Source organism: Rana temporaria, chromosome 6 (genome assembly GCF_905171775.1).
Source record: "Rana temporaria chromosome 6, aRanTem1.1, whole genome shotgun sequence".
In the NCBI taxonomy this organism is placed as follows: Eukaryota; Metazoa; Chordata; class Amphibia; order Anura; family Ranidae; genus Rana; species Rana temporaria.
In genome coordinates, this window is record NC_053494.1 from 19,302,916 (window position 1) to 19,322,649 (window position 19,734).

Below are 19,734 nucleotides of genomic sequence, written 5' to 3' on the forward strand. Positions count from 1 at the left end.
TCTGAAGAAATAGCTGTTTGTTTATCTGTGTCCATGTGGAAAGTGAATCTGGTTTTATAATTATCAGTTAGCTGCTGCACCTGCAGGGCTCTAATGAGGAAAGTGGCAGGGTCTGCATCTCTTTAGCCATGACTTCCTATTTGGAGTAGACATGTGCAATTAGTTTTGTTCCGAAACTAAATTCGGACAGGTTTTTCGTTATTTGGAAATTTGAATAGTATAGAAGAGAAAAGAATAGAATAGAAAAAAACAATAGACTAGAATAAAATAGAAAGAATATAACCATTTCCCAAAATTTTAATAGAATAAATTAGAATTCGAATAGAAAAGAAAATAATAAATTAGAATAGAATAGAAAAGAAAAGAAAATAATAAAATAGAATAAAAAATTAAATGATAGGATATAACCACCTTCCAAAATTCGAATTTCCAACAAAATAATAGAAAAGAATAGAAAAACATTAGAATATAATAGAAAGAATATAACCTTCTTTGAATAAATTTGATTTCAAATGGAATAAATTTGAATTTGAATAGAATAGAAAAGAATATAAAAACACCAGAATATAATAGAAAGATTTGAATATAATAAATTAGAATAGAAAATAAAATAATAAATTAGAATAGAATAGAAAATAAAAGAACAGAATAGAAAATAATAAAATAGAAGAGAAAATAAAATAGAATATAACCTTCTTCCAAAATTCAAATTTCCAACAGAATAAATTTGAATTGATATGGAATAAATTTGAACTTGAATAAAATAGAAAAGAATAGAAAAACAATATAATAGAATGAAATATAAAGAATATAACCTTCTTTGAATAGATTTGATTTCAAATGAAATAAATTTGAATTTAAATAGAATAGAAAAACACTAAAATACAATAGGAAGAATATAACCATTTCCCAAAATGTGAATAGAATAAATTAGAATTAAAATAGAAAATAAATCAAATAAAAAAAAAATTAGAATAGAAACTAAATAAATTGAATATAATAGAAAATAATAAAATAGAAGAGAAAATAAAATAATAGAATATAACCTTCTTCCAAAATTCAAATTTCCAACAGAATACATTTGAATTTATATGGAATAAATTTGAACTTGAATAAAATAGAAAAGAATAGAAAAACAATATAATAGAATGAAATAGAAATAATAAATAGAAATAACCTTCTTTGAATAGATTTGATTTAAAATTAAATAAATTTGAATTTAAATCGAATAGAAAAGAATAGAAAATAATAGAAAAACACTAAAATACAATTGAAAGAATATAACCGTTTCCCAAAATTTTAATAGAATAAATTAGAATTAGAATAGAAAATAAAATAATGAATTAGAATAGAATAGAAACTAAAAAAATAGAATAGAGTAGAAAATAATAAAATAGAAGAGAAAATAAAATAATAGAATATAACCTTCTTCCATAATTCAAATTTACAACAGAATAAATTTGAATTGATATGGAATAAATTTGAACTTGAATAAAATAGAAAGGAATAGAAAAGAATAGAAAAACAATATAATAGAATGAAATAGAAGGAATATAAGCATTTCCCAGATAGAGGACAGTATTGGGGGTACAGGGTAGAATTCCTGGGGGTCGCTGCCCTGTATACAATCTATAGGAATGATTAGGAGGGGCTGAGCCGTTGTCATATAAGCCCTGTGAAGGTCGCTCGCTCGCTCGCTGGCGGTATTGCGGTATGGGGAATAGTATATAATATGCGGATACAATGAGGATGGTAATAATCTGTGTATGACACGGGATGGATTAGCAGATATGAATGTGGAGATGTAACCTCTGCCTGGATACAGAAAATCCCAAACATCTGCCCTACTCCCAGTGATATACCTAGGAGTCCAACGCCGCCATAGACCGCACAATTACCCCCCCCCTCCCCTCCCTCCGGCCCCCTTACCTGGTGATCATCATTGCCCCTTTACAGAAGACGGACACAGACGGCATCCTTCTAGAGGCAGAGATGGAGTGAGGGACATGGGCACGGGTGCCAAGGGTGGGGAAGGTATCGAGGGAACGGGCTCCAGAGGAGGGAGGGGGGGAGGGGGCAATGGCATCATGTGACACTTCAGAAAATGATCTGCCTTGTCATGGAGATAGGGAACTGTCACTCACTAGTTGTAAATGGGTCACCGGAGACCTGGGGCAAATGCCAGATCCTGGAGGGGGTAGTGCCATCCTTGTCTTACATTGTAACAGTCAGATGTGGATGTATATTCCAAGAAAAAAAAAATCCTATAGAACGCATATACTGTACACTCACCGGTCACTTTATTAGGTACACCTGTTCAATTGCTTGGTAACACAATTTGCTAGTCAGCCAATCACATGGCAGCAACCATAGGCGTGCGCACGGGGTGTGCCAGGTGTGCATTCTATGCATTAACCACTTGCCGACCGCCGCATGTATATGTACGTCCACAGAATGGCACGTACAGGCAGATGGGCGTACAGGTACGTCCCCGCCTTTCCGCGGGTCGGGGGTCCGATCGGGACCCCCCCCCCCCCCCCTGCGTGCGGTGGTCGGATACCCGCGCGGAGCGATCCGGGATGAGGGGGCAGCTATTCGTTTCTAGCCGCTCCGTCGCGATCGCTCCGCGGAGCTGAAGAACGGGGAGAGCCGTATGTAAACACGTGCTTCACTGTGGCGGCTGCATCGATCGAGTGATCCCTTTTATAGGGAGACTCGATCGATGATGTCAGACCTACAGCCACACCCCCCTACAGTTGTAAACACACACTAGGTGAACCCTAACCCCTTCAGCGCCCCCTGTGGTTAACTCCCAAACTGCAACTGTCATTTTCACAATAAACAATGCAATTTAAATGCATTTTTTTGCTGTGAAAATGACATTGGTCCCAAAAATGTGTCAAAATTGTCCGAAGTGTCCGCCATAATGTCGCAGTCATGAAAAAAATCGCTTAGTAGTAAAATATTTTTTTTTTATAAAAATGCAATAAAACTATCCCCTATTTTTTAAACGCTATAAATTTTGCGCAAACCAATCGATAAACGCTTATTGCAATTTTTTTTGCCAAAAATAGGTAGAAGAATACGTATCGGCCTAAACTGAGGGGAAAAAATGTTATATATGTTTTTGGGGGATATTTATTATAGCAAAAAGTAAAAAATATTGCATTTTTTTCTAAATTGTCGCTCTATTTTTGTTTATAGCGCAAAAAATAAAAACCGCAGAGGTGATCAAATACCACCAAAAGAAAGCTCTATTTGTGAGGGAAAAAGGATGCCAATTTTGTTTGGGAGCCACGTCGCACGACCGCGCAATTGTCTGTTAAAGCGACGCAGTGCCGAATCGCAAAACCTGGCCTGGGCATTTAGCAACAAAATGGTCCGGGGCTTAAGTGGTTAAGGTGAAAAACATTCTGTGGTGCTGCACCCCCCCCCCCCAAAGCCAACGTTTTACTTACCTGACCCCGATCTTTCTCTGGCTGGGAAGGAGCACACCTGTGTCTCGTGTCCCGATTGGATAGATTGATAGCAGCACAGCCATTGGCTCCCGCTGCTGTCAATCAAATCCAATGACGTGGCGCCGGGGGGCAGGGCAGAGTCCTGCATTCTGTGTGAATGGACACAGATGCAGGACTCAGGAGCGCGCCCACACGGGTGCCCACCAAGGAGATCGTTTCTCCAACGTGGACACTCAATGCGGGGAGGAGCCACTGGGGTACCAGTGCACAGTGGAGGTAAGTATGACATGTTTTTTTTTTTGTTTTAAACCCCTTTAACACAGAGTTCACGGACCAGTAGTATGTAGAGCAGAGTTTGGGGACAGTAGGGAGTAACACAAAGGTCCAGGGTTTTTAGTAGAGTGCAGAGGTCAATAGTGAGAATTGCAAAGTAACACAATCCGCTAATTGCTGGGACTCGGGCATGGCAGCTGCTGGATTACTCCACGTGGGTTAATAGCCCCTCCTGCCTTCTAGTGGTGCCCTGAGCACATACCATACATGTCATACCCTTAATATGCCACTGGAGGCAGGCTTTTCTACTCAGGCTGTGGTTGTTTTATAATGATGCATCTGGGATATATTTAGCTTTAATTGTTCTTTAAAAAAAAGAACTAAAGTTGCAAGTATAAAAAAATGTTAGCAGCCAGGTAGAGTTTTATAGTAGATTTTGGAAGTCAACGGCCCAGATCCACGGAGAACTTACGGCGACGTATCTATTGATACGCCGCGTAAGTTCTACGATGCGCCGGCGTATCTTTGTCTTGTATTCACAAAACAAGATACGCCAGAATGTGGGCTAGATCCGACTGACGTACGTCTTAGTACACCGTCGGATCTTAGGTGCATATTTACGCTGGCCGCTAGCTGGCGCTTCCGTTGATTTCCACGTAGAGTACGCAAATTAGCTAGATACGCCGATTCTCAAACGTACGTGCGCCCGGCGCATTTCTTTACGTCGTTTGCGTAAGGCTTTTTCCGGCGTATAGTTACCCCTGCTCTATGAGGCGTATGCAATGTTAAGTATGGACGTAGGGCCAGCGTCAAATTTTTTATGTTTTACGTTGTTTGCGTAAAACGTTCACGAATAGGGCTTTGCGTAAATTAGGTTCACGTCATCTACGCATTGAGCGGGCGTAATTAAATTTGAAAATTCGACATGATACTGAGCATGTGGGGTCATGCTTAGTTTACATAAAACACGCCCCCCTGTTCCTCATTTGATTTAGGCGCGCTTACGCCGGCACATTTACGCTACGCCACCGTAACCTTAGACGCAAGTGCTTTGTGAATACAGCACTTGCCTCTCAAAGCTGCGGCGGCGTAGCGTTACTACGATACGCTACGCCCACTTATATTTACGCCTTTCTACGTGGATCTGGCCCAACATATTATTATCAGATGTTTCTGGACTGTTGAGATGAGGTTATATGGGAGAGATCTGCATATGGCTGGTAGCCTGGAACGCCAGCAGAGCAAGACTACCCCGCAGGGTGTTTGTAACAAGTAGTCATTAATGGGACTTCATCTCCTGAAGGATGTTCTCTCATAGGCCTCCTGATGTGATGTATGGGGGGGGGGGTTGAGGTGCATCAGCTCAGACCTTCTGGTGAATATTAAAATGACTGATTTCCTGGCTTACAATAACATCAAAGGAACAGATGTGGATTGGAAGTTGACCTGGGTCAAGGCAGGTGTTCACAGACTAATGGCGCCCCCTTGTGGTAGACAGTAGAATTTTGCCTGGAGGATTTTTTTTTTTCGATAATACGGTGGAACCTCGGATTGCGAATAACGCGGTTAACGAGCGTTTTGTAATACGAGCACTGTATTTTAAAATTGTCTCGCAATACGAGCAGGATTCAGGCCGAAGCGGTGTGTAGTACCGCGTTTGGCCTGAGGTTGCGGGTGCCGGAGCCCTCCATAAAAAAAATTCCCCCGTTCTCACAGAATGGATATACATACACTTTTACTGGGCACATTTCTATGAAAACTGGTTATAAAATAATGCACCCTGTCCAAGTCGTAAATGGTCTGGAGTGCAGTTTAATATGCAACTGGAATATTGACCTATAGCTGTACATCGACAACACTCATGAATGTTCCATAATTCTTACTGTAATAGAGTTATCTTCTAAAAAGCAGTTACAATAATGTATAAGTAATTATCACTCAGTTAGACATCAATCACACCTATGGTACGAAAGGCTAATAAAAGACACTCCTAGAAAAAATAAGCAATTGCTTATGGAAAATACCGCATTTGGCCACTAGATGGTGCTGAGTATCATAGGACATTTCAGAGTTACTTATTGCCATCTACTGGCCAAATGTAGTATGTTCCAGTTTAAATTTGAATTTAACCAGCATAGAAAATAGCCTAACCTTCAATTGTTTGCCCCTGTTCTTACAGAATGGATATACATGTACTTTCACTGGGCAAATTTCTATGCAAACTGGTTATAAGTGCACCCTCAGAAAATGTATTTAGGCTTTATTATCTACTTTATTATACTATAATGTAAGCCTTGAAGCAGAATGAAGATCCTCTATCTCCCCTGTGCGCTCACTACTCACACTTTCTCACCTGACGGCACGTGGCTGTTTAGGCGCTGATTTCAGTACTGTGGCAGGAGTGAGACCGTGTCACATGTTCACCTATACTGTACATCTTGTTTTTTTTTACAAAGCATTAGGAGGCTTTGGAAAGGAAAGCACAAGATGTTTACTATGCCTGTTATATCTTCTATAGACAAACTACAGCTGCACTTCAGTTGACCCGGCTGTGTGTGTTAAGGAGCTTACAGTCTAATGTCCTCGCCGTAGCCACACATGGCCATCCCAGGACATCTAATGGTCCCTCTGCTGCCTATGACCTGCTATAGACTTAGGACCAGATTCACGTAGAATTGCGGCGGCGTAACGTATCGTAGATATGTTACACCGCCGCAAGTTTTCATCGCAAGTGCCTGATTCACCAAGCACTTGCGTGAAAACTTACGCTGGCAGCCTCCGGCGCAAGCCCGCGTATTTCAAAGGGGCGTGTGCCATTTAAATTAGGCGCGCTCCCGCGCCGGACCTACTGCGCATGCTCCGTTTTGAAATTCCCGCCGTGCTTTGCGCAAAGTGACGTCATTTTTTTGAACGGCGACGACGTGCGACGTGCGTAGCGTACTTTCGTATTCCCGGACGTTTTACGCAAGACAAAAAAAAATTTAATTTTCGACGCGGGAACAACGGCCATACTTTAAACAGCACATACGTGTGCTGTCTAAAGTTAGGGCAGGTCAAACGACGCCTAAATTTGCGACGGGAAACTATACTAGTGACGACGTACCGAACGCGAAAATCCGTCGTGGATCGCCGTAACTGCTAATTTGCATACCCGACGCTGGAATACGACGCAAACTCCACCCAGCGGCGGCCGCGGTATTGCATCCTAAGATCCGACAGTGTAAAACAATTACACCTGTCGGATCTAAGGGATATCTATGCGCGCTGATAAAAATAGCGGCGCATTTCCGCCAAGGACGCCCCCGCCCCAATGTGAAAGGGGCCTTAGGCTTACCTATAGGTAATGTAAATATCTCCTAAACGTGCACCCTTTAGGAGATATTTACTGTATATGTCGTCAATGACGTCATCGGCGCATGCGCTCTGAAGAAACGGCCTTCCGTGCTGTTTCCTCAGAGTCCTGCGCCGCGACCAGTGGCATGCGCGTGGGAGGGATGTCATCGTGGCTCCAGCCACTCACAGCTCCGGAGCCCGCAAAACCCGAAATGCATATGCTATGCATACTAGCTCATTATACCTTTGTCTTACAGATTGTTTTTTTTTTTTTTGGGGGGGGGGTTATTGGGGTTAACAACCTCTTTAAAATGTATGAAATACATGAATACTGAAATATGTACAGAACCTGCACCGGTAAATCTACATTTAGATTTCACCAAGACTGTACAATGGAGCAGTAATCACGGCACAGGTCTGGTTTGGGTCCCTCTTGCTGCGGAGATGTTGAATTCCCTCCGGCGTCCGCTCATTGTGGCCGATCGTCCTTTGTTTCTGTGTTACTGCCGCTGGATTAAATCTCCCGTCTACCCCCCATGTAAACCCACCGAGCGCACATATCCGCTGTAAGCCGTCGCTTCCCGGCACAAATAAAAGCTGGCCGCACTAATCTTTTTCTTGAAAAGTGATTATCTTTGCGCACAATGACCGGCGAGCCCTTCTAGTGGGTCAGAAGCAGGTTACATTACAACCGATCGGCGCCGGCATCAGGATACAGCACCTCCTCCTGGGTAAAGAGGACCCTTCAGCAGATTTATCATTGCAACATTTTCCTTTCCAAACACTGTAGCTGCTGACTTTAACCACTTCCATACCGGGCACTTATACACCTTCCCGCCCAGACCAATTTTCAGCTTTCAGCGCTGTTGCACTTTGAATGACAATTGCGCGGTCATGCTACACTGTACCCAAACTACATTTTTATCATTTTGTACCCACAAATAGAGCTTTCTTTTGGTGGTATTTGATCACCTCTGGGATATTTATTTTCTGCAAAAATAAATAAAAAATTACGGAAAATTTTGAAAAAAAAAGTTTTTTTTTGTTTCTGTTATAAAACATTGTAAATAAGTACGTTTTCTCCTTCACTGATGGGCACTGATGGTACTGCACTGACGGGCACTGATAAGGCGGCACTGATGGGCACCGATGAGGTGGCACTGATGTAGTGGCATTGATGGGCACTAATATGCGGCACTGATGGGCGGCACGGATGGGCACTGATAGGCGGCACGGATAGGTGGCACGGATAGGTGGCACAGATGGGCACAGATAGGCGGCACGGCTGGGCACGGATAGGTGGCACGGATGGGCACGGATAGGCGGCATGGATGGGCACTGATAGGCGGCAAGGATGGGCACGGATAGGCGGCACGGATGGGCACTGATAGGCGGCATGGATGGGCACTGATAGGTGGCACGGATGGGCATAGATGGGCACTATTGTATGTCTTGTACTAATGGATGCCAATCAGTGCCAAACAATGCCTGCCAATCAGTGATGCCCATTTTGGGCACTGATTGGCATCCATTGCGGCACTGATTGGCATCCATTTTTTGTGTCCTCATCCCTGGTGGTCTAGGGTGGCATACCTTTATTTTTTTAATCCCTGGTGTCTAGTGGGCATCCCTGGTGGTCCAGTGGGCATCCTCTTGGAGGCTGTGCTGATAATCGATCAGCACAAACCCCCCCCTGTCACAGGAGCAGGCGATCGGCTCTCCTCTACTCGCGTCTGACAGACACGAGTGAGGAAAAGCCGATTACCGGCTTTTCCTGTTTACATCGTGATCAGCCGTGATTGGACACGGCTGATCACGTGGTAAAGAGTCTCCGTGAGAGACTCTTTACCTTGATCGGTGTTGCGGGGTGTCAGACTGACACCCTGCAACAACGATCGCCGCGATGCGCGCCCCGTCCAGTCAGGATTCTACAACCACTTTGCCGACGTCAATTTGTCATTGGCGGACGGCAAGTGGTTAAATAAGGACACTTATGCCTTGTTTCCACTGAACGGAACAGTTCGGGTCAGTAAATTTGGAAAGGTTAGAATGGACCGGTCTATTCTGGTGAGCGTTTCCACTGCAAATCGGACCGTCAGGGACCATACAGGGTTTGGAAAAAATGCCTAGCGCGTCCACCAATCAGTGGAATGTATTGTAGCTCCGCCCTAACCGAACCGTTCCATTTTCTATGGCCCCACATCTGAAGCAGGACCCAGAATGGTCCGGTACGGGTCGGTTTTATGGCACACTTTCATAATGGAATCACCCAAAATAGCGTACCGAACCGAACCGACTCAACTGCTTGCTATTTGGGCTGAATGCTCCCCCCCCCCCCCTCGCAGCGCTGCTGGCTTCCCTCCTCTCCTTCCCGCTGGCAGCTGCAAGCACTTACTTTCCTGAATGAACATAATGAGTGAGCAATACCAATCATCACTGTGTTTATGTTCCCTGATCGTCCCCCTCTTCCCCAGAGAAATACAGTGTCACTTTGGTATGAAAGTATGTAAAACAAATAGTAAAAAAAAGATTTACAATTTTTTTTTTCCCCATACTGTCACCAGTCATATGATGATGCTGCACTGCATTAGTGACAGTATGTAAAATAAAAATAAAAGAATCGTGAAGAAAAAAAGAAAACAAATTCAAAAACCTCACAATGCCTCTTACTAAATACCTTGGACTGTCTACTTTACAAAAAGGGGCAATTTGTGGGTATTTGTTCTGTCCTGGCATTTTAGGGTCTCAAGAAATTAGATTTTGGAATACAATTGTATGTGCAGCAATCTCTTTGGACTTCTTTCTCTATCTCTCTCTCTAAATATACGGGGATATATATATATATATTGTCAGGTCACCTGTGGCCAGGTGACAAGTGCACCCCGTTGGGGTCAGGGATGCACCACAGGGTAGTGAACCCTATAGCCGACTGCTGCTAACAGAGAGGAAGCGTGAACCCAAGATCACCCAGGGCGCGGAGTCTAAGACCCAGCTTTGTGTTCACCAGAGCCTCTAGTGGTGAGGATGGCCTTCGCCGCAGCTGGATCCAGGTCGCGACCCCTGGGATCCCCTAGGTCACACTCCACAGAGAGAGAAGGGAAGCGGCAAGCAGGACAAACGGTAGTGATGGGTAAGTCGAGGTCGGAGCAACAGGCAGACAGGAGAAGTCAGGGACGAGACAAAAATGGTATACACAGGAAGGCAATCGTAGCACACTGCAGACAGGAACTTAAGCAAACAACACTGTTGAACAGAAAAGCAGACCTGCAGTGCAACAGTTAATATAGACTTCCTGGGATGGCCTGGGTGGGGCCATACAGGAAGGAGAAGTAAAAAAAAGGCAACCAGAACAGAGTCAGGCCTCTAATGAGCAGATGGAAACAGGTAAGCTGCCAGACTTTATTGCATATCCATGACATATATATATATATATATATATATATATATATATATATACACCGTATTTATCGGCGTATAACGCGCACCTTTTTCCCCTTAACAACAGGGGAAAATCGTAGGTGTGCGTTATACGCCGATCCCCTGTCTCTGAGTGCCGCCGCCGACATATACCGAGCGTAGTACACTCGGGTACACTTGGCTATGCTCGGCCACGCTCGCGGTCACGCCCTGCGAGAGGAGCCGAGCGTGGCCGAGCGTACCCGAGTGTACTGCGCTCGGTATATGTCGCTTCTCCCGCGCTCGGAGACAGCGCGGGAGAAGCGGGGAGGACACCACGAGGGCCGAAGACGGACACCGGACCGGACAAGGCCGCCGATGGACGCCGGGCATGACACCGAAGAGGGACATTTAAACTGTAAGTAATTTTTTTTTTCAGGAAATTTCCCTCCTAGAACTGGGTGCGCGCTATACGCCGGTGCGCGCTATACCCAGATAAATACGGTATATATATATATTTTGTCAAAAAAATTCAAACCCCTGCACATGTAGGAGGCAGCGGGAGTCATTATTCATCATGGAAGAAGGTTCTTCTAAGAGGTCAGTGGATGAGCGGAACATTTCTTTGATGCTAGGTCTGCTTTATGTTCAGTTTTATACCCACGTGGCAGTTTTGCTGAGTTTGCTGCCAGTGCAGTTTTAGAGAAGTCATTCTACTGCCAGCATGACATTGATATTAGTTGTCATTGGTCTGTGCTACAGGGGGGAACTGGCCTAGATATAGCCGTACATTATCATTATATTGTATCCATGGGCTGGGGGCTAATCAGACAGAAGATTGGAGGACCCTGTGATACTGTTAAAGGATGCTAAAAATACTGAGGCTACATACAGTCTAATAATAGTCATCTTATAAAGAGCCATCGTCTCCCTCTGAGAAAGAGAACCTGTACTCATTTTTACACTCACAATAAGGCCCCGTTCACACCTGTGCATTTTAGGTGCTATGCCGTAGCTGTAGCAGCGGGCACTCATGCGCTCCCCCCTACTAGGGTGACCACGTGTCCCGGACTGTCCCGCAATTGACATGTCTGTCCCGGGTCCCGGGCACCTTCATTCTGGGACAGTACAATGTCCCGGAATGAAATAGAGGACATAGCCACCCCCTACTAACTAGTAACTACATTTCTGGAACGGGTTGCTAGGGCCGGCGCTGCCTGGCATCTTGCAACCAGTGACAATTTACTCTCAGACAGTGAGGCTGGGAGCGAGGCTTTGCCTAGTGCAGCACTTCTGTCCCCACCCACCTCGGCACCTCCTCCTTCTCCGGCACCCAGCGGCAAGTGGCAGGGGACTGGTGTGATCTTCACTCTCCAGATAGTGGCGCCACCTCTTTCCTGTAATGCACGCGGCTCATGCAGGGGGAGTGACAGCAGCACTGCATTTGGGTGGCAGGCTATGGGTGGCAAGCGGCACTGCATCTGGTGGCAAGTGGCACATTCAGCTGATAAACGACTGCCAAATTCCCCATCAACCCCGAGACTACATTCCCCCCCCCCCATATCTTTTTTTTGGGGAAGGTGAGGGGGGGGTGGGGTGTCCCTGAATGGCAGTTTGGAAATGTGGTCACCCTACCCCCTACCCAGATATACAGAATCACGTACGTGTATGTGATTTGGTGCAGCGGGTCCGCCCTGCCGCAGTATAAGTGTGGTGGTTGGTCCTAAAGGGGTTAAAGTAAAACTAACCGTAAACCGGTTTTCTCAGCAAGAAAACAGCTGGGAGAGCTTTTTGCCGAGAAAACCGATCATGTGTATGGTTTCTCGTCGTGAAAACTGCCGGGAATCTCGACGAGAAAAATAGAGAACCTGCCAGTGCCCATCAATGAATATTTCCTTGCTTTCATTCATTCGGGAGTCGGGACACAGACACAGTCCTCCACCACCACTGCAATCCTGAAACTATGGCCCGGATTCAGATACGAGATACGACGGCGTATCTCTGAGTGCGGGCCGTCGTATCTATGCGCCTGATTCAGAGAATCAGGCGCATAGATATCCCTAAGATCCGACTGGTGTAAGTGTCTTACAGCGTCGTATCTTAGGCTGCATAATCACGCTGGCCGCTAGGTGGCGCTTCCGTATAGTTGCGCAAGGAATATGCTAATTAGGTATTTACGCCGATTCAGAAACGTACGTCCCGCCGGCGCATTTTTTTACGTCGTTTACGTTAGGCTTTTTTCTGCGTATAGTTACCCCTGCTATATGAGGCGTAGCTAATGTTAAGTATGGACGTCGTTCCCGCGCCGAGTTTTGAAAATTTTACGTCGTTTGCGTAAGTCGTTCGCGAATAGGGATTCGCGTAAGTTACGTTCACGTCGATACCAATGAGGCTTTGCGGCGTAATTTCGAGCATGCGCACTGGGATTTTTTCACGAACGGACGCATGCGCCGTTCACAAAAAAACTTCAAATGCGCGGGGTCAAGTGAAATTTAAATAAAACACGCCCCCAACATCCCCGTTTGAATTAGGCGGGCTTACGCCACACATATACGTCACGCCGCCGTAACTAAGGGCGCAAGTTCTGCCACCCTGTACTCAGCCCCTCCATGATCCCCTGCATTTGGCCCCTCCACAGTCCCCCTGCACTCTGCCCCTCCACTGCCACCCCGTACTCAGCCCCTCCATGATCCCCCCGCTGATCTTTCTGAATCCACCCCTATATGCGAACGGAGCAGGCGGCTGCCTGCTGATGCTGAGACTTAGTTGCTTGCTGCAGAGAGAAGAGAGTAGGGACACGAGTGGCTGGGCGCCCCCTAGGCAGCCGCCTAGTTTGTGGTGGCACCAGCCCTGGATGTGCTACAAAATCTTCAGCAGGGGGATCTAGGTTTTATATGCACGCGTTGCTGCTTTGTCGGGCTCCTGTGAGCCCCAGCTCTGCCCCGGCCGTGTCCCTTCATGCTGAACCCCAGTAAACCATCTTCACCTAGTGCTGGACTTGATCTCAAGTTCAAGTGATAAAAGCTTTAGCCCATAATCGGATTGCTGATTACATGGACGGTTCTGGGCGGACGGCAGAGCGCGCAGAGGGGAAGGAAGGCTTGCGGAGGGAGTGGCGGCGGCGGCGGCCTGGCTGATCTGCATGTTTACAGTGAAAGGTTAGAGTCAGCAGACGTCCAGCACACCTCTCCCTCCACCAATCCCGCTGATGAGGCGCAATACCAAAATCCAATCAGTCGCGCATTAACTAACGCTCTCATTCATGACACCTTTTAACTGGCACCAGGCGGATTTGTGCGCGGTGCTGAGGCAGCGCCCGGCTAGCTGTTCCTATCTCGGTCTGTGAAATGAAAGCGATAATCTTTTCTGCTTTTTTTTTCTTGACGCGATTACTTAAAGCTGAAGCATAATCAGCTTATATTTTGCCTTCCCTGGTTCTTCCCCCCCCCTCCATGCTAATGACATTTTTTAAAGAAAACCGTTCCATTTTCATTGCAGACCTTATTTCATCTCTGGTCTCTGTGCTTCTCTATGTAAGGCAGGGAGTTCGTGGCTGATGGGGGGGGGGGGGACTGGCAAGGCACTCCTCCCATGAAATCTCAGCCCTGATGTAAGCTGTGGGTTGTCTCTTGGGTTATGCAATATGAAAATGCCTTGATGGGTGGATGTCAGTCTGGAAGAGTGGGCGTTCCTAAACAGGATGACTGCCTCTATCATTCCTTGGATTAAAGTTCTGTCAGTCATAAAGGCTTAGCATTATGATATTTACATAACCATTACCAACAGGAGCGGCTGGTCCATTCGTTTGCATGCCGGGCGCCGGACTATGAGTTTTTTTTTCTCTTCAAGCCACATGATTAGAGCCCGAGGCTCTAATTGGCTTGAAAAAGGTTGGACTCAGGGAGCCCTGAACCCACCCACTTGTGACACTAGCAAATCAATATTCACTATTGTCTTCTGGCTTCTCCTCCTAGCCAATCAGGATATGAGGATCAGGTTGGCAGTGGAGGGGAAAAGTGGGGGGGGTGCAAGTGCGGTGGGACCGTGGAGGGGCTGAGTGTGGGGTGGCAGAGTGCGAGGGGGACCATGGAGGGGAAAAATGCGGGGGGACTGTGGAGCGGCCACGTACAGGGGGGCCGTGGGGGGGCAGAGTGCGGGGGGACCGTGGATGAACCAAATGTGGGGGGGACCATGGAGGGGCCAAATGCGAGGGGATCGTGGAGGGGCCGAGTGCGGGGGACCGTAGAGGGGCCGAGTGCGGGATGGCAGTGGAGGGCCCGAGTGCGGGGGGGACTGTGGAGGGGCAGAGTGCAGATGGGACTGTAGAGGGGCAGAGTGCGGGGGAGGCCGTGGAGGGGCAGAGTGTGGGGGAGGCCGTGGAGGGGCAGAGTGCGGGGGAGGCCGTGGAGGGGCAGAGTGCGGGGGAGGCCGTAGAGGGGCCGAGTGCGGGATGGCAGTGGAGGGCCCGAGTGCGGGGGGGACTGTGGAGGGGCAGAGTGCGGGGGAGGCTGTGGAGGGGCAGAGTGCGGGGGAGGCCGTGGAGGGGCAGAGTGCGGGGGACCGTGGATGGGCCAAATGCGGGGGGACCGTGGATGGGCCAAATGCGGGGGGACCGTGGATGGGCCAAATGCGGGGGGACCGTGGATGGGCCAAATGCGGGGGGACCGTGGAGGGGCCAAATTCGGGGGGATCATGGAGGGGCTGAGTACGGGGTGGCAGTGGAGGGGCAGAGTGCAGGGGGGACCATGGATGGGCCAAATGCGGGGGGACCGTGGAGGGGCCAAATGCAGGGGGATCATGGAGGGGCTGAGTACGGGGATGCAGTGAAGGGGCCAAATGCGGGGGGATCATGGAGGGGCTGAGTATGGGGTGGCAGTGGAGGGGCAGATTGCAGGAGGACCGTGGATGGGCCAAATGCGGGGGGACCATGGAGGGGCCAAATGCAGGGGGATCATGGAAGGGCTGAGTACGGAGTGGCAGTGGAGGGGCAGAGTGCGAGGGGGCCATGAAGGGGCTGAGTGCAGATGGGACTGTGGAGGGGCAGAGTGCGGAGGGATTGTGGAGGGGCAGAGTGGGGAAGGACCGTGGAGGGGCAGAGTGCGGGGGGGGCCGTGAAGGGACAGAGTGCGGGGGAGCTGTGGAGGGGCAGAGTGCGGGGGGGGGGGGGCCGTGGAGGGGCAGAGTGCGGGGGGGCCGTGGATGGGCCAAATGCGGGGGGACCGTGGAGGGGCCAAATGCGGGGGGATCATGGAGGGGCTGAGTACGGGGTGGCAGTGGAGGGGCAGAGTGCGGGGGGACCATAGATGGGCCAAATGCGGGGGGACCGTGGAGGGGCCAAATGCGGGGGGATCATGGAGGGGCTGAGTACGGGGTGGCAGTGGAGGGGCAGAGTGCGGGGGGGCCATGGAGGGGCTGAGTGCAGATGGGACTGTGGAGGGGCAGAGTGCGGGGGGGCCATGGAGGGGCTGAGTGCAGATGGGACTCTGGAGGGGCAGAGTGCGGAGGGATTGTGGAGGGGCAGAGTGCGGGGGAACCGTGGAGGGGGGAGAATGCGGGGGGCATGCAGAGGGGCTGAGTGCGGGGGGCCGTGGAGCGGCCGAGTACAGACCTGGGGGGTTTGTTTGCCGCCCCCTAAAAAAGGTTTAGCACCAGCCGACACTGATTCCCAAAAGCCGGTCCACTGCTTGCATCAGGACTGTGCGCTCTTAGGAGGAATACTGCGCTGCAATGTTGTCAGGAAGCTATGTATAGCACCCTGCTGGCTCCCCCCACCAGCAAGGATCTGCATGTATCGCATAGAAAATGACAGAGATAAAGTATATGAAATTGATAGATTGTCATCAAAAATGTAATCAGCCACGATCTGCCGGCATAGAGAAGCATAGAGATCTAGTAATGAAATCTTTAGGTCTAACAAAAAAAAAATATAAAAATCGCTAGGTTTTTAATAAAAATATCATCAGTCATGATCTGCCTGCATTGCATACAGAAGCACAGAGATGTAGTAATGACATCATTAAGTCTAAAATAGGGTGTATAAAAATGGATAGGTTTCATGGAACGTTGATGGCAGTTGATTGGGGGGGGGGGGGGGGGGAATCAAGAAGAGTAAAATTTAAGTAGATTAAACTTTAGCTTTAAAGCACAACTCCAGCCAAATTATTATTTTATTTTTTGGATAGAGCAGGGATTGGCTAGATCTTCCTGTTACTATCTATGGATCTAATTAGATTTCCTTTTACTTTGTGTTCCAGTGACCACCCTGTGACAAGAGGACAATTAATAAGGGGGTCTCTAGCCAAGGAGGTCTCCAGTCAAGGAATTCCCTAGTCAAGGAGGGCCCTAGTCAAGGAGGTCTCTATTAAAGAAAATGCCTAGCCTAGAATTTACCTACACAAGGAGGTCTCTAGCCAAGGAGGTCTCTAGCAAAGAAGGTCGCTAGTCAAGAAGGCCTCTAGCCAAGGGGGTCTCCAGTTAAGGAATTCCCTAGTCAAGGAGGTCTCTAGCCAAGGACATCCCTAGTCAAGGACATCCCTAGCCAAGAAGATCCCTAGTGAAGGAGGCCTCTAGTCAAAAAGGTCCCTAGTCAAGGAAGTCTCTAGCCAAGGAGGTCTCTAGTCAAGGACGTCCCTAGCCAAGAAGGCCCTAGTCAAGGAGGTCCCTGGTCAAAGAGGTCCATAGTTAAGGAGGTCTAGAGTAAAAGGAATTCCCTACCTAGGATTTACCTACACAAGGAGGTCTCTATCCAAGGAGGTCTCTATCCAAGAAGGACTCTAGTCAAGGGGGTCTCCAGTTAAGGTGGTCTCTAGCCAAGGAGGTCTCTAGCCAAGGAGGTCTCTAGCCAAGGAGGTCTCTAGTCAAGGACATCCCTAGCCAAGAAGATCCCTAGTGAAGGAGGCCTCTAGTCAGAAAGGTCCCTAGTCAAGGAGGTCTCTAGCCAAGGAGGTCTCTAGTCAAGGACGTCCCTAGCCAAGAAGGCCCTAGTCAAGGAGGTCCCTGGTCAAAGAGGTCCCTAGTTAAGGAGGTCTATAGTAAAAGGAATTCCCTACCTAGGATTTACCTACACAAGGAGGTCTCTAGCCAAGGAGGTCTCCAGTTAAGGAGGTCTCTAGCCAAGGAGGTCTCTAGCCAAGGAGGTCTCTAGTCAAGGATGTCCCTAGCCAAGAAGGCCCCTAGTCAAGGAGGTCTCTAGTCAAAAAGGTCCTAGTCAAGGGAGGTCCCTAGTCAAGGAGATCCCAAGTCAAGGAGGTCTCTGGTCAAAGAGATCCCTGGTCAAAGAGGTCCCTGGTCAAGGGGGTCTCTAGTCAAGGAGGTCTGTAGTCAAGGAGGTCTGTAGTCAAGGAGGTCTGTAGTCAAGGAGGTCTGTGGTCAATGAAGAACTAGCCAATGAGGTCCCTAGTCAAGGAGGTCCTTAATCAAGTAGTTCTCAAGTCTATTAGTTTCCTAGCTAAGGAGGTCTCTAGCCAAGGAGGTCTCTAGCCAAGGAGGTCTATAGCCAAGGAGGTCTCTAGCCAAGGAGGTCTCTAGCCAAGGAGGTCTCTAGCCAAGGAGGTCTCTAGCCAAGGAGGTCCCTAGCCAAGGAGGTCCCTAGTTAAGTAAGTCTCTAATCAAGGAGGTCTCTAGTTAAGGAAGTCTCTAGTCAAGGAGGTCCCTAGTCAAGGAGGTCCCTAGTCACAACAGACTTGTATTTCTGCATGGCGTATAAGATGCCTCAATCCTACACTGGACCCCGGTGGCTCTTAGTGGCCCCCTCATACTTCAATGCGGTAAAACACAGCCGTTGTACTCACCAGTAGATCAGCGACAGGCCGTCAAATCTCTCCAACTCCTTCCCAGAAGGTTTGAGATAGGACATCTCATCTACGACCCTGGAGGAGTGTTTCAGAGCGCGAGCTGTAACAGCGAGTCCATGTCTGTGCACCGTGTCCCTTCTTAATTCCGTATCATCTCAGCTCTGCCTGTGCTAATCACACAGGATTTCAGGCACACAGAGCCGGGCCTAATCTCAGATCCACATATGACTTCAACACCCCCCCACCCCATCCCTCCATCCTCTGCTCCGAACTTGCCCGTCTCTTGATAGACCAGCTGGCGTCCTGTCCCCTTCTGCCTGCCAATCCACAGACCTGGGGCAATCACCTCTGATCGGCTCACGCCAGCAAGGGGAGGGTTAATGTGCATTCCTTGTGCAGAGCGATTGAACTAAAGCTGGGCTCTACGCAGGCATGGAAGGCACAAATAATGTAGCTCGGTAACCATTAATTCATCATTAAATGTATTTTCTAAATACAAGCAGTGTAAGTACCTGAATCTGACTTGGTATCAGTCTCCTGTACAGCAGGGCTGGAGTGTGAGAGAAAGAAGCAGCACAAGGAGCAAATCAGTTCATGTGCTGACAAGAAGCATGATGATAGGAGGAGAGAGCAAATTGACAGAGAGATAAGCTCATCACTGTGCTGCTTCTCCTTTCACTGTTGAGTCACAAGTTGGGGGCTGGTCCGGGATGATCTTGGCTCAGAGGAAGTAAGTTGAATGATGCAGACTGAGGACGTCTAGTGGCAGAATGACTAATATAGCATTCAAGAGAGATTGGACTTTGTAGGCACCGAGATTTAAGAATATAAATATTTTAATTTAGACAATACAAAACATAGGTATACAAGACAAGTGTTCTGTTGTCCTTACATTGCCTCTACCATTGTGCGCTTTTCGGTTCCCTGAACTGTTCCATTCACGTTTAGGTCTTCATACTTTTTACAAGGTATGTAATACCAGCACAACGCTGATGATTTTTTTCTTTTTTCTTTTTTCTTTTCATTTACTAATTTACACACTACCTGATATGGTTTACTATTAAATACATATAATATATATGTCAGTCATACCAAATTTACTGGGAAACTAAACGATCTCTAGATCGGATGCTGACTAAATAATTCAGTTGGTTAAAACGTACCTTTTAATCACTCTACAGCTATCCATATATAGCGGTCCATGTTATGCATATTTATTTACAGTATCCTTTTCTTTCTTATATCATATGGTCCCAATTAGTTATGGACTCATTATCTATGTTTACTATTTACTTATAGATACCCCGACTAGTTCTAACTTGCCCAATGATGTATGGTGAATGTGGGTATGACCTATAGTACCAGACTCCACCTTATAAGGTAAATGGTCTGATTATAATTTGCATCTTGGACGCTGTTGAGCACTCTTCAAATCTACACAAGCACCGTCTATCGGTGAGTATTATAGTCATGGATACATG

The 19,734-nt window shown here is 47.6% G+C and overlaps 1 protein-coding gene across 2 annotated transcripts in view; it reads right to left on the minus strand.

Moving 5' to 3' along the window:
- The window catches only part of LOC120943213 (syntaxin-binding protein 4-like), a 70,276-nt gene extending 51,811 nt beyond the window's left edge, over window positions 1-18,465 (minus strand). The window contains exon 1 of one of the 2 annotated variants that reach the window (XM_040356390.1): window positions 18,251-18,465. In XM_040356390.1, coding sequence (XP_040212324.1) covers window positions 18,251-18,315 — 65 coding nt within the window. In that variant the 5' untranslated portion in view covers window positions 18,316-18,465. Of the gene's footprint in view, window positions 1-1,929; window positions 2,012-18,250 lie in introns of those variants that run through there. The other variant, XM_040356391.1, reaches the window with a different exon arrangement.
- Between the last annotated feature and the right edge of the window lie 1,269 nt (window positions 18,466-19,734).